The following is a 24,745-nucleotide window of genomic DNA, read 5'->3' on the forward strand; positions in this document are numbered from 1 at the left end:
AACAACTGCGTGTGGTTTTTCTTACTACGAAACGGCAGCACGTGCACGTTTCTACAAACCGCCCGACTGAATTGCTGCTTTAAAGAAAGCTCGCCGGCGATGTGGTGATATCAGTCAGATCCAGATGACGACGTTCTCGAGAAGCGCCGCCTTCTTATCGCTGGTATCTGCTTCTCTAGCTTGATTTTTCTCTCTCCGTTCGATATGATTATCTCTCTTAGCTCCTCCTGGAATTCGCGCTACTCTTTAAAACGGATCATCTGATCAAATTGTGCCTGAAATTTTGGATTTGCAGGTAGTGGTGCTACATGCTGTTCATGTCGGTGGAGCCATTTTAGAGTCACAAGCACCGTAATGATGATACATTTCCTTGAAGCTCGTCTTTTGGCTACACTCTTTCTATATTTTTGTTGATACTTTTTTTTTTGCCATGATGCTTCCTTGGTGCAGCCACAGAGAACTTAAAGCTTATCGTCCGCTGCAAGATAATAATCTAGAGGTCTCTCTCGTCCTCCTCTTCTTCTCCCAATAACTTATTTGCTTCAAATATCAGACTTTGCTTGCTAATTATTTGGGGGATCTGTAGCTTGTGATTAACTTTTGGATTTTTGTTATCCAATTTTGCCTTTAGGAGGTGTATGCTTCCTCAGCTGCTGCAGTGCACTATGATCCAGATCTGAAAGTAAGGCTGCGGTCTTCTTTCTCTGAGTACTGACTGAATACAATTTTTATGCCTTCCTACTTGTAATAAAGCTGTTATCTCAGGATGTGAACATAGTTGCCACATACAGTGACCATTACGGTAATATACGGTTTGGTAGGGTGAAAATGGGGGATCTTTCAACTTCTTGGGTTTTCGAGAATCCTGCCTATCAAGTTAGCGGCAGAAAAAAAGGTCCGCAGGTACCAAACATTTAATGTCTGTTAAAGACTGGTACCCTTAGTTTTAGTAAGATTTGATCATCAGTTTAAGAACAGAACTGTATATCCTTCCTATGGACATGGAGCTCTATAGGAGAAAACTTAATGTATGTGAAGTGATTACTGACCACTCTTCTGGCAGAGCAAAAAATACCTCTCATGAACTTCATTTGTTCTAACCATGGGTTGATTTGTTTATGAGATTCCTCGCAGATGCTAGGCAGAAAAATTCAAGTTTCTTTTCATTTCCTTGGATTTATCCTTAAGCTTGCTCATATTCTTTGTTCTCTAGTTGCTGACATTTTTTTATGGAATTAGCTAGTTATACCACGGGATTCATTTCAAAATGATACTGGAATCGAAGATAATGCAAGCCGTTCTACAACTAATCAGACTGATGAAAGCGAAAATCAGTTTCCAAACGTGGAATTTGCAAACCCAGCAAAACTGAAGCGGCAGGTGATTATTTTCTAATCTCTGTATGCCTTAACACTATATGGCTGAGATTGTAACACCTGTAGACCCTTTCAGATTTTACGTCAGGAGAGGAGAGGTCAACGAACTTTAGAGCTGATCCAACAAGAAAAGGAAACTGATGAGCAAATGCAAGAAGCAGCCATTGAGAAGTCAATGAGCTTTGAAAACTCAGTCATAGGAAAATACAGTATATGGAGGAGAGACTATGAGAGCCCAAATGCTGATGCTATCTTGAAGCTTATGAGAGACCAGATCATAATGGCAAAAGCATATGCAAATATTGCCAAATCTCAAAATGTAACCAATCTGTACGTTTTCTTGATGCAGCAGTGTGGAGAAAATCAACGTGTTATAGGTAAAGCAACCTCTGATGCCGACCTTCCTTCAAGGTACTTTTTTACATTCCTCTTGTCAGCAATGGATTAGTGAGACAACAATCTTTGTTGAAAATTTTTCCATCCCATTTTCTTTGCTAGCGCTCTTGATCAAGCAAAAGCCATGGGCCATGCTCTCTCTCTTGCAAAAGACGAGTTATATGACTGCCATGAACTTGCAAAAAAGTTCCGGGCCATGCTTCAGTCCACTGAACGCAAAGTAGATGGACTGAAGAAAAAGGGAACCTTCTTAATTCAGCTAGCTGCCAAAACATTTCCCAAGCCATTGCATTGCCTGAGTCTGCAGCTAGCGGCAGACTATTTTATTCTAGGTTTCAATGAACAGGATGCAGTGAAAGAGGATGCCAGTCGAAAGAAGTTTGAAGATCCTTCTCTCTATCACTATGCGATATTTTCAGATAACGTTCTGGCTACATCAGTGGTTGTGAACTCCACTGTCTTGAATGCAAAGGAACCGCAGAAGCATGTGTTCCATATAGTAACTGACAAATTGAATTTTGCTGCAATGAAGATGTGGTTTCGCATCAGTGCTCCTGCTGATGCGACAATTCAAGTTGAAAACATCAATGATTTCAAGTGGCTGAATTCCTCTTACTGCTCTGTTCTACGGCAGCTTGAATCTGCGAGGCTGAAAGAATACTATTTCAAAGCAAATCATCCTTCATCAATCTCTGCTGGCGCGGACAATCTAAAGTACCGCAACCCAAAGTATCTGTCGATGCTGAATCATCTCAGATTCTACCTTCCTGAGGTTTATCCGAAGCTGGAGAAGATCCTGTTTCTGGACGATGACATTGTGGTGCAAAAGGACCTGGCACCACTATGGGAAATAGACATGCAAGGAAAAGTGAATGGTGCGGTGGAGACGTGCAAGGAGAGCTTCCACAGATTTGACAAGTACCTCAACTTCTCAAATCCAAAGATCTCAGAGAATTTCGAGGCGAGTGCTTGTGGGTGGGCATTTGGGATGAATATGTTTGACCTGAAAGAGTGGAGGAAACGGAACATTACGGGGATATATCACTATTGGCAAGACATGGTAAGGCATTGGAATTTTCTCATAAGAAGTACATAAAAATTTGTTTTTGGTGTCCTGTGATAAATGATGAATGGATGTGTCTATGAAATATAAATGATTTCAGAATGAAGACAGAACACTGTGGAAGCTGGGGTCGTTGCCACCGGGGCTGATAACATTTTACAACCTGACATATGCAATGGAGAGGAGCTGGCACGTGCTGGGGCTGGGATATGACCCAGCGCTAAACCAAACAGCAATAGAGAATGCGGCGGTTGTGCATTACAATGGGAACTACAAGCCATGGCTGGGTTTGGCATTCGCCAAGTACAAACCGTACTGGTCCAAGTACGTTGAGTATGACAACCCTTATCTCCGTCGGTGCGACATCAATGAATGAAGAGATTGTGGAGGTAGATGAAGCAGTCAAGAGGAAACTAAATAAGTAAAAATTGTTTTCAGTATACTAGTTAGGAATCAACAGACAAATGAGACATGAGTGATAAATACGTAGAATCTCTTATTACTTTCTCAATCTCTTATTTTTTCTTTATGTTTTTGGGGATCAACGTGAAAAACATGGGCCGTAGATGCACAAAATGGGCCTTAAATTGGCCCATCCATCATTGCCTTCCTCTCCTCTCTAGTAGACAGACTCCGAGATGAGGGAAAAAACGCCATCTCTCGGAGCGGAGCTGCTCTGCTCTGCTCGTATCCTCTCTGATCCATCTCCATCCTCCAGGTAAATCCTTTTGCTTCCGGATAGATTCTTCATTGATCAGATTCCAATAATACCAATCCTCAGTCCTCGTTTGATGTTGAAGCATTGCAGAAGAAATTCAATATCCTCTCTTTACCTTGTTATATATAAGCTTCCTCTTAGTTTCTCCTCCTTAATCGCAGAAGAGTTTCTTGAAATGGAGCCCCATGGCGGCGGCGGGACAAGGACTCCACCAAAAAACCCCATCCAACAAGATTCAAAGTCCATTGGGGTAAAGGTGGAGTCTCCGACCACTAATGCTGCAAGCGGTCGACTTGTTTATGTGCGCAGGAGAGTGGAGGTTGACACATCCAAAGCAGCTGCGAGCACTAACCCGAACCCGCCTAAGGTTCCCCCACAGCCACAGGCACAGGAAACAACTACTACCAGCCATAAGTTAGACTGGGAAGAGCGTTACCTTCATCTTCAAATGCTTCTTAATAAGCTTAATCAATCTGATCGGACCGATCATGTTCAGAGTAAGCTCCTCCCACCACCTTAAATATGTATATTCACTCTTAATTCTGGACCTTGATGCTTTTATATATGTTTCCACTGTTATTAGTGCTTTGGTCACTTTCCTCCGCCGAGCTTAGCAAGCATGCTGTTGACTTGGAAAAGAGGTCTATTCAATTCTCTCTCGAGGAAGGTACTCTCCTCTACTCATTCTGGTCCAGGCTTTTAGGTTTGTAGCGGTTTAGCTAGGAACCCCATCTGGAATCAAGTATTTGCTAGAGAAATAATGTGTTGCCTCGTGCAGCGAGAGAGATGCAGCGTGTATCAGCTTTGAACGTGTTAGGAAGGTCTGTCAATAGTCTAAAATCTACATCAAATGACGGAGAATAGTGAAGGGAAAGAGAATAATGGGCAGCGTAAGTGTTGTTTAGTAGCATCAGAATGATGTCTTGAATCATCTTGGTGTCTGTTAGAAGACTGATCATCAGTATAATCATCTTGGTGTCTATTTTCAGAACACATGTGGTGGATGCGGACAAAGGGCGGTTCATAATAATGAGCATTATTCAAGGCATGTTTGTTACAGCAGTGGTTGTAGTTGTGATGCCTTGAAGAGAAAACAGGTATCCATCTTTTGTTCAACCCTAAGAAGAAATCATAATCTGGAAATGTACAAGCATATACTACAATAAATAAATATTGGAGAGATGCTCCCACGAGATAGGAGATTTCAATAGATTAGATTCCTTTCTTGTTAAACTCCTGAGAAACAACTGTCTGCAACGTCACTTGCGCTTAAGATCCCATTGCAGCAATGTGTATCTACTATTTTACACCTGTGTTGTGTACTAATAATACTACCATGTCCATTGCATTTTATCCCTTTTTTAATAGTAGTATATAAATATGATATGAAGAGATGACATTTTTTAAATTGCTACAAAAATTATAGAGAGGCTTTTGACATTTCTGGTCTGTAAGAGAGGAGCATTGTTGGATGTTTAATTATGCGATACAGTATTACTATTACATAACCACCAAAAAAAAAAAACAAGTATGCGTGGAAGATTATTATTATTAGGTTGTTGACTTCAGCTGTTTCCGTTTAATTATTAAAGAGCTTCATGATGTCATCCATTTTCTTTATTATTTCTACACACTTTCTTATTTATTTATTTTAGTTATACTACTAAACTTGCTGTACAATTTTTTTTAAAAAAATTAATGATTAGTTCCCTTCTTGTTAAAAGACTTATCCCAACGTAATTTCAAATTAGGATTGTGGTTAAGTCTGTGTATAAATATATGATTAATGGATGCACATATCTCATATAGATGTGTGATACGATTTTTATGACGCATTATTTATTTATAGATCTTCACAAGTAAATCCGATATATGTTGTTTTGTTTATTAAGAGATTCCTTATTAAAAGAACAATCATATGTAGCTAGTAATTAATAATGAGAGAGATTCTGACAGGTTGCTGATGTCATATGGAGAAAGATTCGGACAGATCCATCATTGATCTCATCAACGCACCCCTTAATTAATGCAACTATATGAAAATACTAGTACTAGTACTTAATTAATATAGTTGTTAATTAATTTGGTTTGAGAGAACTCTGCTTTTGTGCAAGGCACGTAAACGAGATTGTCAACAAAAAAAAAAAAAAAGAAGGAAGAATTGGATATAGAATTAGTAACCCTCTAAAATCAACTACTGAACTTCTCGTCTCTATCCTTTTATACCCTAGCATGCTCTTAATGGAGATCATATTCACTTTCCTCAGACTAACATTTCATTTAGGATAAGTACTTTTAACAAAGTCTCTTTATCAGAAGGGAGTTAAAATCCCATTTTAGATTCCCTTTATAAATCAAAAGCATTAACTAATTAATCCTGTTCTTAATTATGGAAACATATAGGTATACTGCAAGTAGGCTGGCGGCACCTCTTTAGAAGAATCTTTTATTAAATTTATTGAGAAAAATAATGTTTATTTAGAATCTGCAGTTGGGAATCCAGTAAATTTGAAAAGAGAGAAGAAAGATAAGTAAGCAAGTAAATTATAGGAAGTTTTTGGAATCGAAAATAAAGAAGTGTGGGTCATGTCTCCTACAAAGGCAACATTTTTGCTACTAATCTTCTAACATTAATTATGATAATTAACACGTACTAGTATATAGTATATGATTGAGGTTGATGATGCTGCTGAAGCATTATTTGTGAGGATGCGGAGAATCGATGAGAAAGCTTGGCATGGAGGGGCTTTGGCTTCCCGTAATCCTCAAGAGTCATCACACTAGTTATTTCATTCTGATAACTAGGCCTGGGCATTCGGGTACCCGTTCGGGTTCGGTTCTTTTTTTTCGGGTATCGGGTCTATTCGGATAGGGGGTCAAGACCCATTCGGGTATTCTAAAAATTCGGTTCGGGTTCGGTTCGGGTTCGGGTCGGTTCGGGTATTTTAATAAAAAAGCAAAATACCCGAAAATAATCAAAAATACCCGGAATATTTTCGGGTTCGGGTCGGGTTCGGGTTTTTAACTCATATATACCCAAATATAACCGAAATACCCAATTTCTCGAAAATACATTGGTTACTCTTTACCCAAATATAACCAAAAATATCTAAAATACCTAATATATTCGGATTTATGATTGTAATTTTAGGTATTTCGGGTATTATAAATATAAAAATAACTAACATTTTTAGGTGTATATTTGTATTCGGGTATATTCGGGTACATTCGGGTATTGGATTCGGTTCGGGTTCGGTTCGGGTTTTTTTCGGGTAGGAGGTTAGGACCCATTCGGATATTTTTAAAAATCGGGTTCGGGTTCGGTTCGGGTATTGTTCGGGTTTTTCGGTTCGGGTATTCGGTTCCGGGTATTTTGCCCAGGCCTACTGATAACGCACACTAAGTGACCTCTCTCTTTTTTTTTTTTTTTTTTCTACAGTACCTCTTTTCTTTTAGTTTACCATCTGCCTTTCTTTCATTGGCTTCTTTTAAAACAATTCTAAACTCTTTATTTCAGTTTTAGAACATAGAACGGCAAAATAATCGTATATATGATCATATTTGAAAGGTCATCATGTTAAGACGACGATGATTTCTTTTACAATTATTTGTGTTTCCACTTTCCCGAAACAACAATAATGATGCAATTTTTTTGTATTATGATATGTAATTAAACAAGTAGTTAAGACGGGTTAAAGACACACAAAAATAATACGAAAAAAAGAAGCATATAAAATTTCAACCACACGTTTTTGGTTACTCTTGACCAGCTTATTATACCCATTGATTAAGATTTTTTTTTTAAAACAAAGTTAAATATTGAATATTTATCTTTAACAAGTTGTTTTTCTCTATATATAGTAAATATATATATGTAAATAGTAGAAAGGGGAATGGGTATTGTCCAAAAGAGTGTGTGAAAGTTGAGAAGTGAAGTAAAATAAGGAGGGGATGCATGCTTATTCCATTATGACAATGTGTCCCTTTTGGAATCTTTCATGGAATCACCTTGATTAATTTAGTGCATGAGTACTGGGTATATATGTATTTATTAAATTATTATCGTGAAACCCTAGCTTTTGCTCCCTTTAACCTAATTAGAAAAGAAAAAAAAAAATGAAAAGTAAGTACATAGACTCGAGTGCTTCTGATACAATCAATAACAGAGGCACACTTGGATTTGCCTGGTGCATTGGACCATGCACCCAACCCTCGGAGATTCAGGAAACTTAGTATTTAACCATTCAAATTTTATATAACCAAAAATCTTTATCTATATATGTGACAGTTTATGGTGGGACCTTTTAAAAAGATTCTGCACGCTCACAACCAAAGATTCCCTCCATCTTCATCTTCTTTGGATCCAGTTGTTGTTGTTGATGATTCTTCAAGAAAACAAGGATTATCCCCTCTTACACATTTACATATTCTCTCTTTTGATTACATTTTTGAGTGTATATACATACTATTCTTGTTATATATAATATTTGTAACTGGATGAATATATGGATTAGTAAGATTCAGATGAGGTCGGCTCAAAATCCATCAAAACATTTATAAAATAAACAAGCTAGGGGTATGACCTTGTGGGCAATTGGGTTTTTTATTTTAGCTTCTGACTTATCCCATTTTGGCAGCTCTTTTGTTTGACATAATATTTAAAAGGGAGTCGTTGGCGTTTGATATTGAACAACTAAGGAAGGAGAGCCTATCAAACCACATGCTTGCATCATCTCTTTTAGCCAAATCTGCCTCATAATTACTTTCTAGGAGGGTATCTTCTTCTTTCTCTATTTGTCTGATCAGTTTCCCTTTTCTCTTTCTCTCCTGTGCTCATGGAAGAAAGCAACAACTCGGCCGTTGTGGATTTCCCTGACAACTTTATGGACCAACTCTTGTGGGAGGAGTGCAGCTGGGAAGAAGAGGCAACGCAGAATGACCAGGCATTATCATCAGGGTTGAAGGAGAGGGTGGCTTGCGCCATGGGGCACCTGCAAGAGGTGATGGGAGAGAGGGAGTTGCTGATCCAGCTGTGGGTGCCTGTTGAGACAAGGAGCGGACGAGTGCTGAGCACGGAGGAGCAGCCTTACTCTATCAACACCTTCTCCCAGAGCCAGAGCCTGGGCCTCTACAGAGACGCCTCAACTGGCTACAGCTTCGCAGCAGAGGTTGGGTCGGAGCAGCTGGTGGGGCTGCCTGGGCGTGTGTTCCTGAGGAGGATGCCTGAGTGGACCCCAGACGTTCGGTTTTTCAGGAGGGAGGAGTACCCTCGCATAAGATACGCCCGTAGGTACCAGGTTCGAGCCTCCCTCGCTCTCCCACTCTTCCAAGGGACATCCGGGAACTGCGTGGCCGTGATGGAAATGGTCACCACTCACCGCAACTTGGAGTATGCCTCCCAGCTCCACACCATCTGCCACACCCTTGAGGTCATTTTTGAATCTAACCTAATAACTCTGATTGTTTGCTGATGAATTATTATTAATACGTATGTAAGATTAAAAAGTTGATGAATAAAGTCAAGTCTAGCTGATTGAGTCTTTATAATTCCCATGTAAAAAATATAAATACTTGTCACTGCACTGTTGGAACACTGCTCAGCATTGACTCGCTCCCATGTCTTTGCATTAATTATTTTTGTGTTGACGTAAGCAACCTTTGAAGAGCTTCAATGGTTAACAACCGTTACTTTATATAAGCACTAGATATATTACTCACAATCGGAATTTCTCTCTGGCAGGCCTTTGATCTCCGGACTTCTCAAGCCTCCATCGTTCCAGCCTCTCTCAAGGTCACTTCTTCTTCTTCTTCATCAAGAACAGAGGTGGCCTCTATTCTCCAAGGCATCTGCAGTTCACACCGACTCCCTCTAGCCGTCACGTGGGCTCACCAAGACTCCTCATCCTGCCTTTCGGCTCTGATCTCCGCCTCTTACGCCGCTGACCAAGACAGCCGCTGCTTCCTGGCCGCCTGCTCTGAGCACCATCTACTCGTGGGCGAAGGAATCGCTGGAAGAGCTTTCGCTACCAAGAAACAGTGTTTCGCAACAGATGTGGCCATCTTCAGCAAGTGGAGCTACCCTCTCTCCCACTACGCCAGGATGTTCCATCTCCACGCTGCTCTTGCCGTCCCTATCCTGACCAGAGGCAACCGCACTGTCCAATTTGTTGTCGAGCTCTTCTTCCCGAGAGACTGTCTTGACATCCAAACTCAGAGCCTGACCCTCGCCTCCCAACTCAACCTACGCTTCCAGAGCTCACCACATCTGATGGTAGACGACAACCAAATTGCACAACAAGTGAGAGACGCAGCCACACCACCCCTGACACAAGAGGATCCCAAGGGCAAACAAGTGTCGTTTTCCTTTTCTTCTTCTTCCTCTCTGGAGAACCGAAAACGCAAGACAAAGGCTGAAAAGGATATCACTTTGGACACTCTCCGACAACACTTTGCTGGCAGCCTTAAGGACGCCGCTAAAAACATTGGTGGTGCGTCAGAGTTTTATATATTTGAATAGATAATTACATATTATGATGATGATGATGATGATGATGGCATTACATATTTTCAGTATGTCCCACAACCTTGAAGAGGGTCTGCAGACAACACGGAATCTCAAGGTGGCCATCGAGGAAGATCAAGAAAGTAGGACATTCTCTTCGGAAACTGCAGGTGGTGATGGACTCTGTTGAAGGAGTTCAAGGCTCTCTCCATCTCGCCTCCTTCTACTCAAGCTTCCCTCAACTTCAATCTTCTTCTTCTTCTTCTTTTCCTTTGATTAATCCAACCCAAACTGTCCATGTGCCTCCAAAGTCACCACCTTCGTCATCTGGCAGCCAGGGCTCTTCAGGTTCAAGCACTTGTTGCTCCTCCGAAGAGCAACAACTTGGTGGCTTCGAAAACCCATCTCTCAGTCATCCACAGCTGCTTACTCTAAGCAGCCTGCACGAGGACCAGAGGGCAGTTCGTGTAACCTCATCCCTACCCCCATTGCCATCCTCAACAGCTCCAAGGAAAGCAAAAGACGGGATGAAAGTGAAAGCTATGTTTGGAGATTCGATGCTGAGGATGAGCCTGCAGCCCCACTCACGTCTCACAGACCTCAGAAGAGAGATCGCAAAGCGGTTTGGGATGGACGATGTTTTGACAAGTAACTTCAGTCTCAAGTATCTAGACGATGATCAAGAATGGGTTCTCTTGACGTGCGATGCTGATCTTGAGGAGTGCATACAAGTCTACAAGTCCTCTCTTAAAGAAACTATCAGAATATTGGTTCACCGTCCTCTTTCTCTTCCTTCCTTTGGTTCTTAACTAAAAATCCTAAACCCTTTTGGCTAATTCCATCATCGTCACCAATCTATTTATTTTGGCTTGGTTTGTATATCTTTTTTACATATGCAACATACTTTGTTTGATCTAAAAGTATTCATAAGTTGTTGAATTCTTGTGGTCCCTTTTCCCCCCTTCAAATACTATATAAGATACTAGCTTTCTTTGAAGCTATTATGATTTTGTGAGAAACATTTTCTATAATAACCTACAGTTGCATTGCATCTTCAGTTTATTTTCTGTTTTTTGTTCTTTAAGCAGATAGGCTTTAGCTCCAAACTCTTTAATTCTTCATGTTTTTCTTTGACCTACTCGAGTTAGGAAAGTGTACCAACATGCCATACTTTGGGCCATGGGCCTATCACTTAACTTTGATACAAAGGATATCCACTATTTGACTCTTTAGTTTTTGACATTATGTGATACATTTGAATGAAAGGAGTAATGTAAAGGTTGAGTTAACAAGTAAGAGAGTCTGTGGAGTTACTCAGTTCAATAGGGAAGAGGAAGCCTCTTCTGTCTGCTGCTGCTCGATGTCCAAGTGTAGCTGCGGCGGGCCAGCTAAACTCAGTATGACCTGTAACCCACAATAAGTGCCTAATCAATCACCCATTAGATGCTTACTGTCATACAAGTAGATGGTAGCAGATAAATCCAGCTTAACTTACAGGCAAGAAAACGAGCCCATGCAAGAAGCCGATTATAACCAAAGCCAAGTACATTTGGAAGTAATACACCTGTATGCACCAATACATATCCATTTGAATCAACTCAAGCAAGAGGACCAAGAACTACTCAAGGCATTGGATTTGGGTGTCCTTACCACAAATATCTCAGATCTTGCAAAGCAAAGCACGATCACTCCAACAAGTTTTGTGAGTGTGATCCCACTGTCCCCAACAACATATTTTCATTATCAAGTCCCACAAATATGACCACTTAACCAGTTAGAAAATTAAAAGTGTAGCAACTAGCAAGTGATCGCAAGTTTCATCACCTGAAAACTGAAGCTCCCATGGTTTCCAGTGCCTCCGTCGCTCTCTGTTCTCTATTCCCACTACTCATCTGCATTTGAAGCAGTGCAGGAAATAAACATTATTTTTCAGAACAGATCCACCCAAGGTCCAAAGGAAACATGGGGGGGGGGGGGGGGTGTGGCTTGTTCTTACCAGGAAAGCATGTGATATGTGCACGCAGAATTCTACAGCAATCCCGATTGACATTATCAAATTCACAACAGAAACTGCATTGAGTTGGATGCCTAGAATCACCATCATACCCTGCTCAAACACATCAAGGATGATTATCCTTAAGTACAACTTAAAACATCCAGAACGGCATGAACCAAAGCGCAAATCGGGACAATATTCTATAGACTTTGTCAATATAACATAGTACCATGAGATCCACGAGTATCATTACTAATACAAGGAAAATGATGGCTGAACTCCAGGCACTGAAATTGACAAGTTAATAAAAGAAACCAACATCAAGACATCTCCAGATTCTAAAATTTTGCATAATCTATAGAGAGATAACTGACCTGGAAGTGATTAACCAGCAAACAATAAATATAGCACCTACCAAACCAATATAAGAATGTAAAGAGTTGTCTTTTGGTAAAATCTCTAGCAAAAACTCAAAATTTGATAGATGGGAAGCAAACCGATTGCTATAGCGAGGTTTGTCAAAGCTACAGTCCAGATATTCAGATATTGCTCAAAGAAAATGTAGAAGACAGAATATGGAAAGATGTCAATCTGCATGACAGAAAAACAAGGGTTATTATATAGGAAGCTGAGCAGAACAAAAAAGACATATGGCGGACCATCCTCCTTCAAACAAAGCCAGCTAATCTATACTTCCTTAAAGCAGAATTCATCACCAGGTTCAAACCTTCAAGGAATTGGATATTCTTGAACTGAACTCCCGAGCAGCTCGCAATGCATTAACATAGTCACCCTGAGGAATTTTTTTCAGTTGTGAGTTTTTTTTTATATAATTCGCTTGCCAGAAACAATAATGTCATACTTGTGTGTTAAGTGGAGTGTGGTATGTACGGAACTCAGATGCCTGTATAACACCACTCTCATACCCTGAAAGAAAAAACCAAGCGTCCAAGAAAAGGTTCAGACCAAAAGCAAATTAAAGAAATGAGGTAGTGCAAATAGATTTTCTTATCAAGGAAATTCTAGAGTACCTTTTAAATCCACGCTATTCGTATAAGCCCCGTGACCACCCTTTGCACAGTCAGCTGATGGCAAAGCATTTAGAAACCACGGTAGTTTCTCCCTGAATTGAGCTGTAGATGGACGATCCTGAACCAAATCTGAGTGTCGAAAGCACTGCGATGGTTTATAGACTTAGATCTATTCTAAATATTGTTGAGAAAGAAAGAGAGAGACACTTACTGTAGTACAGTCTTTACAGATCCCATCTAAACTGCATATATCTTCCTCAGCCGTGCAGCAAGGTGGCTGTAACTTGACACTTTAAGTTAGAAACTAAAACACCAGTTTGCATTTTTAATCAGCTGATTTTTGATTAAAGGCAATAAATTAGCTTATGAACCATTATCATATCTTTTGCGGTTAAGAGAGAACTAAATCTGTTAAAGCGAAAACGAAACTGAAAACACAAAGTAGTTTCCACAATAATCTCTATAAGATAAGACTGACCTGGTCGTCTGGAGGACAATAACTGCCATTAGTGAACTTCCGACAACAGCCAAAAGCCTCTGGTGATAGCCATACAAGAAAGTCATCGAGCCAAGAAGCAGCTGGTTTGGCAATGTAACTTGTATCTGGAGCCTGTGACGCTCTTGATATCTGGTGGAAGGTGGGGAAAACAAAGAATGTTAAGGACAAAACCCTTTTGGTTGGAGCTTTACCGAAGATACATTAAACTTATAAGAATTCATATGATGATTTTAGTAGGATAAATCACACCAGTTGCTGACTAAAATAAAATCATTTCAGACAGGAGCATCTCCGCTATACATTCATTATTATTACCTCATTTAAAAGGGAATTCGAATTGCATTGGCTGATAGAGCACAACTGATTTGTTTGCCTTGATTCCAAGCTGCCAAAAGAATCCATGTCAGTGCAGGAAAACTGCTAGGTAATAAATTGTACCAGAGATAGTGCTTTTCTGTGTGTGTATCAGACAGATAGAGAACCTATAATTGTAATTCTTGACTACAAAATACAAAGGGGGCCCCACTCTGAGGTACTCTGAGAGACTGTCAAAATAGTCCTGTCAAATAAAATTCCAATCGTGATTGGGGGAATGAGCAAGAGATGAACACAAGGAGAACAACGTGAAGGAGAAGTCAAAAATGCAACACACTAAACTTGAAGGTAGGAGTCTCGAGGAAGCACAATTTTCTGCTCCAAGCCAGTTTCAAGCCTTGGGCTGATGGCCTTAATGAATAAAAACACAGGAATCGTAATTACAAAAACAATTGATATAATTCACTCCATATTCTGATTTCTTTTTGATGATATAGTTATATTGTAGTGCTAAAGAAGTGTTAAAGCGCAAAAACAAATAGTATATAACAGTGAAAACAAAGCAATGAGCAAAATGAAGTCAGAACTTACAATGCTTGCCAGCGCAAAAGCCAAGAATACAGCGACAACAACCATTTTTACAACCCAAAGTCCAAGAACGGGTGCATGAACCTCCTGTGGAACACCAAGACTAAAAATCAACAAGATTGCGGACTGTAATTACATGTTTGTGTGTGTCTGTCTGTATTTTGCACATATCATATGTCTATTAATAAGAAAGAGAGGTTGTCCCAGTTTTGAGAAAATCAAAACACCTTCATGTATCTCTCAAGAAACCCAGGTCCTCTTCCACCTGTAAACGCACAAAACCCTGCCTAAGTTGAAGGAAATGATACAGTTAAAAAAGACACTAATTCTAAACCTTTCTGGTAGTAAGTAATAACCTTCAACAGATTCTTGAGATGATGAAGGAACTTTTATGCAAGGGAAACAATCAATCCTGTTATCCGCAGATCTTTTGCAGTCAAAAACTATTAGCGCAACAAAAGCGGTGATTTGCAGAAAGAAGTCCAGCATAATAGCCAAAGCTGCACAAGTTAAAAAACAGTGTCACAGACTCGCAACTAATGTACACAGAGAGCACTAAATATTTACAAACCTGCAAACATGGAGAAGATACGACATGCTGGCATTGGAACAAAAGCTCCAACAGCAAAAGCCAAGACCTCGGATAAACTTGCCAATGTTATGGATGGACCTACTTCAACAAGTGCAGAGCTAATTCTTTGCTCTAAAGACACATCACGAGGTTGTCTCTTTACAGCATGAACCAGTATGCACATATTATCTACTCCCACCTGTTCACTTATAAAAAACCATTAGTATATTCATCAACAAATATACCAAATTTCCACTGTTCCTACTACACAGACTGAAATCGAACTTACAGCCAGGACTAGGAAAGGAATGACTTCCATTATGATCAATGTGGATTTAACTCCAAGGGCACTGAAAACTCCAACAGATCCAAGTACAGAAAGCAAGACAAGCACAACCCCCGAAAGACCGAGCAAGACCTAGAAGTCATGATATTGATAAGTAAGCTGTGTAATATAATCGTACATCCACAATACTTTCGTATTCCCAGTCCTAGATAGTTGAATGTGAATATTTAGCTTCAAAAATCATATACACTCATGGTAGACGGATTAGGAAAAAAAAAGAAAAATCAATAGTTCTGAAAAGATCACCCTGACAAAGTTATAGGCATTAAGATCATTTCAGTTGGAAACGGCGAGCATAAGTAATTCCTAGCATATCATAAGATTCCCATTATTCAATACTTTGCTTCTCCAAACTCTAAAAGAATACTCACGTGATTGAATACAACTGAAATGCCTATAGAGGAACAACGAACTTGAGAGGAAGATCAAGACGCACGTACCTTTGATGAAATGTAAAAAGTAGAGAACTGCGGCGCATCTCCAAGTGTGACCGAAATGTAAATAAACATAACCAAATAGCTTGCCTGGTTAAGGGAAACATAAACAGATCACTGGCATGAAAATCTTCGTAGGACATATTACCAAAGAAATCTGGGCAGGAATGGTAAGAGATAGCTCTCAAAGATATATGTTATCGTACAGCTATTGTTATAACATCAGCAGTGCTTTCTCTTTTCAGCTCTTCCTCTATTGAGCTTTCGGATGAAAATGACAGACTCAAATTCTTGGATCGCACCATAGGTAGCAGCTCCTCCTGGAAAGTCCAAGTAAAAACTAATTAAGACAACCGTCTCCCTTTTTGAGAAATTGGAAATATAAAACTTAAGCTCTGGAGAAACAAAAAATTGAAACAGGGAAAACCTTTGCTAATTGAATGAACGATTTTTCCCATGCTACTGCCCTTGCGTTTTCGTTGCTTGAATCACCAATGACGTTGTTAACTGGATATGTTACAACAAACGCAGTAGCCTGAAAATACCGTTTGTTTTAGGTCAGAATAACAACCAAAGGGTACTGAGCAACCAAGTTCCGAAACCATTACCTCTGAATAGTTATTCCCCGAGAATCCTCCCAACACTGCACTAGGATCAACAGGCGCCTGAAAAGCGCTCAAACACATCTCTGCTGAAGTGTAATGCTGCAGGGTGAAGAGAGAGGGTATCAGTAAACAGTATTCAATCACTAATCAAGAGGGCATACATTCATCAATGAATTACGAAGTGAATGGCTCAAATCCCCATCGTTGATGAAAATTAGCTATGTGTAAGATACTGAACAAAAATTAAACCTGGAAACAGTACTCAGCATGCTCAACTCCTCCATAATCATCAAAAGTTCCAGAGTCCATCTTGAAATACTGAAAATGTAATTCAAAAAGAGATGTCAGTAGAGAAGCGATTCCATGTGCAAGATGAATTATTATGTTCAAGAAGTTGAGAAAACGCATGGAGGTACTCTGTGTATCTAAACCAGGAGGAGTTACACAACATATTAAAACCACTGAAAAATTCACGAGATCAGAAATTATCAACCTGCAGAATACTCTGAGTGGCGCAATCCTCTCCCAAAGGCTTCAAACAAATGTCGGGCAGAGAGACCTCTGAACCTGAATAATTTCCGCGAATTTGATCTACCTGTCACATTTGGAGGAAAAAAATCAATAGAAACAGAAGAAATAACCTGATGTATTTAGATCAGTAGTTATTGATTAGCAGCATTTGTTCAAATACCTTCTGTTGTATGTCAAAAAGTAAAAGAATATTTTCATCTGTTACAATACTAGGTGCCCTGCCACTTTTGGGATCAGGAACAGTGGCCAAGATAAGCTGTTAAGCCACACAAGGAAATCGTGAACAAAGGTTATATATGGTTAATAATAAACTGGAATATAGAAACACGAAGCAAAACATAGAAAATACCTGCTCAATTCTGTAGAACGGCGAAAGGTGGGTATCAAAGTACTTTTTCTCTTCTGCTGCTTTGCTTTCAGGACCTACCCACAACTACAACATGTAGAAATTCACAAGAACAATCATACCAGTATTTGCAGTGACTTTTCTGCAGAATCCATATCATAAAGAGTATGTATAACTATGGTCCTGGCAAAGCTAATACATACCTTTTCTGGTCGTGTTTCCACCTTGAAATTATAGAGACCTGAACTGAGTGCAAGAACAATAGCCACCGACATGAAGAGAATAAGAGATGGATTTCTAGCAATCCATGACCCATATGATCTGAGGCAAACAATTGGAAACAGTTTTATCTCATCAGACAAACAACTTTTTCTAATTGTAGAGATACCTTGTGAGTAAGATACAGACAACGAAACAAAATTCTGGAGATCAACCTGTAAAATTTTGCCATATATCTCTGAACAGGAGAAAGTTGAGCATGTCTTTGCACCTAAGAATTAAAAGTCAATTGATCAATTAGTTCTTTCCTCCAAACAGATTAAATCTTCAAGGATAGTCCCGCATATATGTGGGTATATAATAAATGTATCATATGTTATCTATACATACACAGAAGAACTACAATTCTAGCCAATACATCGATATACCTTGACACCAAGTATGTTTTCCTTCGTTTCACTATTAATTCCATCTTCTTCCACAGGATGCAAGAGTGGCTCAGAGCTATCACCAGGCTGTGTTATATCTCTTCTTCGATTTAAAGCAGCCCATCCGAAGAAGCAAGACACCAACAAGATGTATACAAGTACCATTGATAACTCAATGCATCTAACCTGAAAATACAAATCAATACAATCAAATCCAAGATCATACCAACTCAATAATGTCTCAAGCAACAATGGATATATCATAACTCACACCTTAAGAGGACCGATTCTAATTGAGCAAGAATCTTCCTCATGGGGCGGGAGGGGTTCGGGACTTGAGCAAGCTGGGGACGAAGGGCAATCACCACAAGAGCATCCAAGGGATGTGTCACCACATGAATAAACAGATAAGTTCATTGGTACCATCGCAGATGACTCAGGGGTGCTTGATTTGAAGTTTATGGCATACGGTGAACCAGGAAAGCCAGGTGGTGCTTTCTGACCAATAAACGTAAACCATTCTGGAAAAGCAGAACTAAAGATGAAACATGGAACTTTTGAAACAAGATAAAGCGTGTATAGAACGCCTTAAAACAAACTGCAGTGCACCTCTGAAGTTTTGAGCACCACCGCCAACAAAGTTAATGGCACGTGTGTTCATTGTTCCAAATTTCACCTCTTTACAGGACTCGTAAAGGCCTTCTCCAAAAGTATCAGTTATGTGATAGTCTATACCATCCACTGTCAAATTTCCACTCACCTAGAATAAATCCCAAGAGTATGACCAATGCTAGTGTTGTTAACCATATCAATGGGTCTCAAGTAAAAAAAACAAAAGTTGAACTTGTGACATGAAAAAAATGGAAGCTAACCTCAGCAACAGAAGTGACGTTGATGAAAAGAGACTGATTTGGAGAACAGGAGAGCTCGCAGAACAAGTTTAAGAAGTTTCGTAAGCATGCAGGACAACCGACAAGAAAAGGGACAGCCTAAAAGAGATTGCATTAACAACGAATTAGTAAATGGCCTGCTCTGATAATAGCAAAGAAAACTAGATAAGAAAAAGTTGTCTAGTTGCAGAAATCATAGAGTTATCAAGAAAGTATGAAGAGAAAACAAAAGGTTCGCTCTTGAAAAATCACAAAATAAACGTCTGTCTTTGTTCTCTTTGAGATAACATAGCAGAGAAAAGTCAAACCTGTTGAACTTGAGACCTCAAAGTGTCAAATTGAGTCTCGGTACAACAGACTTTGCCAGTAATGGTTGGGCAAAGGCTTTGGATTTTGGCAGAAAACAGGTCATCAGGCTGCAAAAACGAATATCACAATGAAAAGAAAGAAGAAGTAATTGGAAAAGTGCAGTGCTACATCTGAAAAGTTTGATACCTTAATGGAAGGGGAAGCATAAGGACAGTTGAGGACTTTTCCATCGGTGCGGTGTCCACAAATGTCATACATAGCGCAAAACTCTGTTGAATGTGTATCACTGAGATACCAAAAAAAGAGAGATGAATAAGAAGCGATTGAGAAAAAGGAAGGCCATACATATGCAACAAGTTACCTTGCTGCAGAATGGGTCAGGTTTGCGCTAACTAAAAGTGAGAAAGTGAGGAGCTGCAACATGACAAATCATTCCCATATCATCAATCAAAATAACAGCTACCCAGATAAGAAGAAGTCAGAGACGAAAATCGTTCAATAAAAGTAAAGGCCTAATAAGAAGCACACAAAGGAAGAATTTGGCAAGAAACGCAAGCAAGGACAAGACAGAAAATGAATTTGCCTGTAAAAGGAGAAGCTTGGGAGGGATCGCCATGTTTGTCTGAAGAGCCCCAATAAAGCAGTTGGGGATTATTTATAGTTGCAGTCTTGCAGAGAGAGAGAGAGAGGTTGGTTCTTTGACTAAGGGAGAGTCGAGGTGATGACGATGAGTCAGTACCAGTATCTGCTTGCCGTTTTAAATGCTAACAATTGCAATGCATGCCGTTTTTTGTTTTTTACCATCAAATCAAAGTAGAGAGATGGAAAAAGAAAAAAAAAAAAAAGGCATCTCCTTCCATCATCCATCGGATCCTCCTCTCATGGGTGGGTCGTCCGTTGCAGACGTCTGATCAATTCCTCCTTGGCTTCTTCATCTGCTCCAATCCATTTCATGTCAGTAGGTACTCGCCCTTCTTCCTCTGTCTCCTCCGATCCTTCTCCAGTTTAATCATCATCACTCGTCGAATTGTTGTTCAGGTTTCGATAGTTTTTGGATGGGAAGTTGTTGTTGTTGTTGTTGTTGTTCCTGATTGCATATTCGATTCCTGATGGATATTATATCAAAGTCTTACCATCTCCTGGCTTACTCGGCTCCTGCTTGGGCAAGCTTTATGGCCGGTGCTTTTTTGGTTCTCACGCTCTCCCTTTCCTTGTTTCTTGTCTTCGATCACCTTTCTACTTACAAGAACCCTGAGGTTTTCTCTCTCTCTCTCTCTCTATCTATACCTCAGCTTCCCCATTCTTACCTTCTCTCTCTCTCTCAGGAGCAAAAGTTTTTGATCGGAGTCATCCTCATGGTCCCTTGCTATTCAATTGAATCGGTCAGTTACTTTATTTACTTGTATTGTGCTCGTCAACGCATTTATGGTACTGAATTTGTTTCCCCAAAATATCTGATCCTACTTGTGTTTCTTTTAACAGTTTGCATCACTTGTCAAACCATCCATCAGTGTTGATTGTGGGATTCTTCGCGACTGCTATGAATCCTTTGCCATGTACTGTTTTGGTAGATACCTTGTTGCCTGCTTAGGTATCACCATTTTCACTGTTTTCTATCTCCTTTTGATTTTTTTTTTTGTCAGCTTCTTAAATTTCTTGCTTTCCGAGAAAGTGTTTACATTGTCATATCTTTGATCTTTATATGTTGATTTATGGGAAAGCTGTCAATTATCTACGTGACTTTATGTTTGACACTAGTTTGGAAGCTCTCAATAGCTTTTTGCTTATATGTGGATATCGTTTTAGTGTCAAGACATTTCTCTAGTATTGATTAGGTTCCGTATCTTGTACTTCTGCCTGTGAAATTGCAGGTTCGTGTCTTTGATGTTCATATTATGATTCTTTGGGAAGCAAGGATAATCGCACAAACTTATTTTCTTTTCCCCTTGTTGGTTGTTCTATACTGATACTTCTTAACTTCTTTTTTATCAGGTGGGGAAGAAAGGACTATCGAGTTTATGGAAAGACAAGGGCGTAAGAGCTTTAAGACGCCACTGTTAGATCACAAGGATGAAAAGGGAACAATCAAACATCCTTTTCCTATGAATTTATTCTTAAAACCGTGGAGGCTCAGTCCCTGGTTTTATCAAGTTGTTAAGTTTGGTATTGTTCAATATGTACGTTTCTCACAAATGCTTCTTGTTTCTCTTGCTCCAAAAGTCTTGTCTTTGACGTGGAAGTAAAATATTTCTCTCCTTTGGCAGATGATAATTAAGTCTTTAACGGCCCTCACAGCTCTGATTCTTGAAGCGTTCGGTGTGTACTGTGAAGGAGAGTTTAAATGGGGATGTGGGTACGTTGAGGCAACTTTGACAAGAACAGTGCTAACTTACAGATTCAGCCTTATGAAACAAAAATCAGTTTCATCTATGATCAAGATAGCATCTTACTGTTTTGCCTCTTTTTTTTTTTTTTGTAGGTACCCTTATTTGGCAGTTGTTCTAAATTTTAGTCAGTCCTGGGCATTATACTGTCTGGTTCAGTTCTATGGTGCAACGAAAGATGAGCTTGCACACATAAAGCCGCTGGCTAAATTTCTAACATTTAAGTCGATTGTGTTTCTCACTTGGTGGCAAGGTGTTGCCATTGCTCTTCTCTCTTCCCTCGGTCTGTTCAAAAGTTCAATTGCACAAAGCTTGCAGTTGAAGACTAGTGTACAAGATTTCATCATTTGCATAGAGGTAAATGTCTTCTGTTACCAAATTCTGCAAAAGGTTAAACATTATGTGTGATCTTTGTATATCAGTGCAGAACTTTTTCTTCATTGCTTCCTATTAACAACAGTCTATGGTGTCGTCTGTTTTCCTTACTTCAAATAAATTAAAGCTTTAACACTTGTGTTGGTCCAGTGCAGATGGGTATTGCTTCCGTTGTTCACCTGTATGTATTCCCAGCAAAACCTTACGGTCTAATGGGAGACCGCTTTACAGGATCCGTTTCAGTTCTTGGTGACTATGCATCTGTTGACTGTCCTATTGATCCAGATGAGATTAGGGACAGTGAGAGGCCAACAAAGGTCCGCCTACCACATCCTGATGTTGATATCAGAAGTGGTATGACCATCAAAGAAAGCATGAGAGATGTTTTCGTTGGTGGTGGTGAATATGTGAGTCTTCTAATTCTTCCATGCAAATAAATGATTATTGGATGAAGAGCTTCTGATCACAAAGAGGCTATATGTTGTAGATTGTTAAAGACGTGAGATTCACAGTGACTCAAGCGGTGGAGCCTATGGAGAAGAGCATCACAAAGTTCAATGAGAAACTGCACAAGATCTCCCAGAACATAAAGAAACACGACAAGGAAAAGAGAAGAGTTAAGGACGATAGTTGCATGTCATCATCCAGTCGGAGAGTGATTCGCGGGATTGATGATCCGCTTCTAAATGGGAGTTTTAGCGATAGTGGAGTTACAAGAACCAAAAAGCACAGGCGTAAATCAGGATACACTAGCGCAGAGAGCGGAGGAGAGAGCAGTAGTGATCAAGCTTATGGTGGATTTGAAGTGAGGGGCCGCAGATGGATCACCAAAGATTAACAAAATATCGTTGGACAAGTTTGTTCCACATTTTTCTCCTCAAAGCGCATTTGTTTGCGAGAAGAGGATGATCACCTAGAAGCCGTTAAATATTATATATCTGTGTACAGATTTGAAGATACCATATAACATAAATGGGCATGATTTCTTATTACAGAAGAGTAAATCTTCATGTTCGCTCTGTCTTTCTAACTAACAGAGGTGATAATAGCTAATCCAAGTTGAGCAATTACAAGAATGCCACTGGGAGAGATAGGAATTGATAAGGAAAGACATGCCAACAGTTGAATACATTGATTGCCAATCAGATGAGGGGTCGGAGTTCCCCAGTGAGCAAAGCAAACTTGCGGTGCTGTGACAAGACGGAAGCAACTCTGCTCATCTGAAACCTCTCTGCCAAACCACCTCCTTCCTGTAGCTTTGCTGAATGGAAAACGTTCTGCAACATCTGCAGAGGATCTCCATGACTCACCACCAAAATTGCACACCTACCGGGTGGGTGTAGAATGAAGAAGAAACACACTTTAGCTTTCAGTTGGATGCAGAAGAAATGGGTGTTAGGGGATTGCTTACCTTTGATATTCAGCTTCCATGGATTCCATGGCAGTGGCAAGTCGGGAAACAACATCGTCAGCACTTTCACCTCCTTGTGGTCTCATGAAAGGATCTTTTTCATCAAGAGCCCATATCTCTGGGTACTGTGGCAACCAGAAAAGAAGGAACTTGAGAACACGTGTCTCACTTGGCCGTTTCCAACCTAGGTAAGCTAATGATAAGTACCTTGTCATGTGACTTGAGTTCAAAGGTAGGTCCAAAATAGCGTTCTCGCAGATCTTCCATCATCTGCTCAGCAGGAAACACCCTTAGTATTACGGATAAAGCATAGGTTTGTGCAAATGTAGTGGCAGTGTAGAAATATGTGGGATGCATAAAAGACCATCCTTTACATACCTTGCATTGAGGAGCATGAAATGGGAGGTTGAGGACCTCAGCAACAACCCTAGCGGTGTGAGTGGTTCTGGAGAAGGGGGAGTAGCAAATGCGGACCTTGTCCAGCTCTATGTTACTTTCCTTGAGTTGCTGCACACACAAACAGTGTTGATCATGAAAAAGTTTTGAGTTTTTTTTTATTTTATTTTGGGAGGTAGGGAAATAAAGAGATGAAAGCAAACCAACCTGGAGGAACGATTCGCCGGCGAGACGTGCCTGAGCGATACCATCAGGGGCTAACTGGTACTCGGGGAGGACACCATTTTCCTACAATTGCCAGCAGCAGAGAATTTATATATATATATATATATATATAGGCGATTAAGGAGACGAATAGATGATGATGATGATATGATAGATGATGATGATATGATGAAGGAATAATGAAGAAGAAAAAGAGGAGGAGAAACCATGGAAGAGACGACGAGGCCTCTCTCGTTGGGAATGCTCTTGCCGTGGCGGAGGACCCAATACCTGTTGTTGTTCCCTACTGACGACGAATCCATCTCTCTCTCTCTCTCTCTCTCTCTCTCTCTCTGTTTTTTTTCCCAAGAGTCAATATTCCACTTTACCTATACACATTTCTTTTACTATCTCTGGGGTTTGATATTTATACTGTATTCACTAATTTCTTCTAATCCCTAATTCTTATCGAAAATCTCAAATCACTAATTTTCTAAGGTTTTGAATATTCTTTTGTCTTTATCTCTTTATCCCTTATCTTTTAGACAAAGTTTACCATATACAGTCACTAATTTCCTTCTAATCCGATATTTTTTAACTAATATAAGTATTTATTTACCGTTCTTTTAAGTATTCGTGAATATTGTACTACACAATTGGAAAATGTGTAGACAAGATTGAAATACAGGTGTTTTTGACACATAACCAACCACCACAACCTCTTATTTTTTTCAGAGATGTGAAGGTTCCTTCGCTTTTGGCTTTTGCCTACTTTAATCGAAATTTGAGTTTTCTTTGTAGTAAATTAACAA

The 24,745-nt window shown here is 39.7% G+C and overlaps 6 protein-coding genes across 11 annotated transcripts; 4 read left to right on the forward strand and 2 right to left on the reverse strand.

Annotated features, from left to right (window-relative positions):
* The first annotated feature begins 32 nt into the window (after nucleotides 1–32).
* Nucleotides 33–3,340, forward strand: LOC9304914 (probable galacturonosyltransferase 3). Of its 2 annotated transcripts, none has more exons than XM_002866744.2 (9): nucleotides 33–163; nucleotides 296–351; nucleotides 451–499; nucleotides 632–682; nucleotides 766–903; nucleotides 1,240–1,380; nucleotides 1,453–1,787; nucleotides 1,875–2,832; nucleotides 2,936–3,340. In XM_002866744.2, the coding sequence occupies exons 1-9, from the start codon at nucleotides 125–127 to the stop codon at nucleotides 3,209–3,211; spliced, it is 2,043 nt and encodes a 680-aa protein (XP_002866790.1). In that variant the 5' UTR covers nucleotides 33–124; the 3' UTR covers nucleotides 3,212–3,340. The 2 variants fall into 2 exon arrangements, with proteins under 2 accessions (XP_002866790.1, XP_020872522.1); XM_021016863.1 differs by having other exon boundaries at nucleotides 766–895; nucleotides 1,244–1,380.
* Nucleotides 3,341–3,444: 104 nt separating this feature from the next.
* LOC9302864 lies at nucleotides 3,445–4,906 on the forward strand. Of its 2 annotated transcripts, none has more exons than XM_021016874.1 (5): nucleotides 3,445–3,553; nucleotides 3,715–4,050; nucleotides 4,137–4,220; nucleotides 4,332–4,443; nucleotides 4,543–4,906. In XM_021016874.1, exons 2-4 carry the CDS (start codon nucleotides 3,729–3,731, stop codon nucleotides 4,415–4,417), a joined length of 492 nt encoding a protein of 163 aa, XP_020872533.1. In that variant the 5' UTR covers nucleotides 3,445–3,553; nucleotides 3,715–3,728; the 3' UTR covers nucleotides 4,418–4,443; nucleotides 4,543–4,906. The 2 variants fall into 2 exon arrangements, with proteins under 2 accessions (XP_020872533.1, XP_020872534.1); XM_021016875.1 differs by having other exon boundaries at nucleotides 3,718–4,050.
* A 2,754-nt stretch (nucleotides 4,907–7,660) lies between these two features.
* LOC9302865 (protein NLP3) lies at nucleotides 7,661–11,056 on the forward strand. The gene is made up of 3 exons (XM_002866746.2): nucleotides 7,661–8,982; nucleotides 9,294–10,041; nucleotides 10,125–11,056. Exons 1-3 carry the CDS (start codon nucleotides 8,389–8,391, stop codon nucleotides 10,862–10,864), a joined length of 2,082 nt encoding a protein of 693 aa, XP_002866792.1. The 5' UTR covers nucleotides 7,661–8,388; the 3' UTR covers nucleotides 10,865–11,056.
* A 150-nt stretch (nucleotides 11,057–11,206) lies between these two features.
* Nucleotides 11,207–19,978, reverse strand: LOC9302866 (Niemann-Pick C1 protein). Of its 2 annotated transcripts, XM_021020052.1 has the most exons (39): nucleotides 19,747–19,978; nucleotides 19,525–19,577; nucleotides 19,350–19,449; nucleotides 19,163–19,270; nucleotides 18,837–18,953; nucleotides 18,574–18,724; nucleotides 18,238–18,485; nucleotides 17,965–18,150; nucleotides 17,752–17,807; nucleotides 17,521–17,638; nucleotides 17,321–17,404; nucleotides 17,132–17,227; nucleotides 16,934–17,035; nucleotides 16,690–16,758; nucleotides 16,444–16,539; nucleotides 16,263–16,370; nucleotides 16,042–16,155; nucleotides 15,842–15,925; nucleotides 15,345–15,473; nucleotides 15,056–15,254; nucleotides 14,841–14,984; nucleotides 14,712–14,749; nucleotides 14,488–14,571; nucleotides 14,239–14,307; nucleotides 14,064–14,140; nucleotides 13,897–13,966; nucleotides 13,561–13,710; nucleotides 13,294–13,359; nucleotides 13,083–13,227; nucleotides 12,914–12,978; nucleotides 12,779–12,844; nucleotides 12,549–12,642; nucleotides 12,426–12,462; nucleotides 12,281–12,338; nucleotides 12,052–12,162; nucleotides 11,880–11,947; nucleotides 11,706–11,772; nucleotides 11,551–11,619; nucleotides 11,207–11,459 (listed from the first exon to the last, which is right to left on the reverse strand). In XM_021020052.1, exons 1-39 carry the CDS (start codon nucleotides 19,777–19,779, stop codon nucleotides 11,370–11,372), a joined length of 3,819 nt encoding a protein of 1,272 aa, XP_020875711.1. In that variant the 5' UTR covers nucleotides 19,780–19,978; the 3' UTR covers nucleotides 11,207–11,369. The 2 variants fall into 2 exon arrangements, with proteins under 2 accessions (XP_020875711.1, XP_020875712.1); XM_021020053.1 differs by lacking the exons at nucleotides 11,207–11,459; nucleotides 11,551–11,619; nucleotides 11,706–11,772; ... (2 more) ...; nucleotides 12,281–12,338; nucleotides 12,426–12,462 and having other exon boundaries at nucleotides 12,553–12,642; nucleotides 12,768–12,844.
* A 35-nt stretch (nucleotides 19,979–20,013) lies between these two features.
* LOC9304915 (protein LAZ1) lies at nucleotides 20,014–22,916 on the forward strand. 3 transcript variants are annotated; one of them, XM_002866747.2, is made up of 9 exons: nucleotides 20,014–20,125; nucleotides 20,202–20,419; nucleotides 20,489–20,545; nucleotides 20,646–20,754; nucleotides 21,156–21,340; nucleotides 21,428–21,516; nucleotides 21,643–21,904; nucleotides 22,078–22,329; nucleotides 22,410–22,916. In XM_002866747.2, exons 2-9 carry the CDS (start codon nucleotides 20,273–20,275, stop codon nucleotides 22,758–22,760), a joined length of 1,452 nt encoding a protein of 483 aa, XP_002866793.1. In that variant the 5' UTR covers nucleotides 20,014–20,125; nucleotides 20,202–20,272; the 3' UTR covers nucleotides 22,761–22,916. The 3 variants fall into 3 exon arrangements, with proteins under 3 accessions (XP_002866793.1, XP_020875715.1, XP_020875713.1); XM_021020056.1 differs by having other exon boundaries at nucleotides 20,016–20,117; XM_021020054.1 differs by having other exon boundaries at nucleotides 20,019–20,121.
* On the reverse strand, nucleotides 22,887–24,334 carry LOC9302867 (uncharacterized protein Mb2253c). The gene is made up of 6 exons (XM_002868797.2): nucleotides 24,161–24,334; nucleotides 23,937–24,017; nucleotides 23,712–23,840; nucleotides 23,541–23,603; nucleotides 23,334–23,458; nucleotides 22,887–23,248 (listed from the first exon to the last, which is right to left on the reverse strand). The coding sequence occupies exons 1-6, from the start codon at nucleotides 24,254–24,256 to the stop codon at nucleotides 23,065–23,067; spliced, it is 678 nt and encodes a 225-aa protein (XP_002868843.1). The 5' UTR covers nucleotides 24,257–24,334; the 3' UTR covers nucleotides 22,887–23,064.
* Between the last annotated feature and the right edge of the window lie 411 nt (nucleotides 24,335–24,745).

This window comes from Arabidopsis lyrata, assembly GCF_000004255.2.
Source record: "Arabidopsis lyrata subsp. lyrata unplaced genomic scaffold ARALYscaffold_7, whole genome shotgun sequence".
NCBI lineage: Eukaryota > Viridiplantae > Streptophyta > Magnoliopsida > Brassicales > Brassicaceae > Arabidopsis > Arabidopsis lyrata.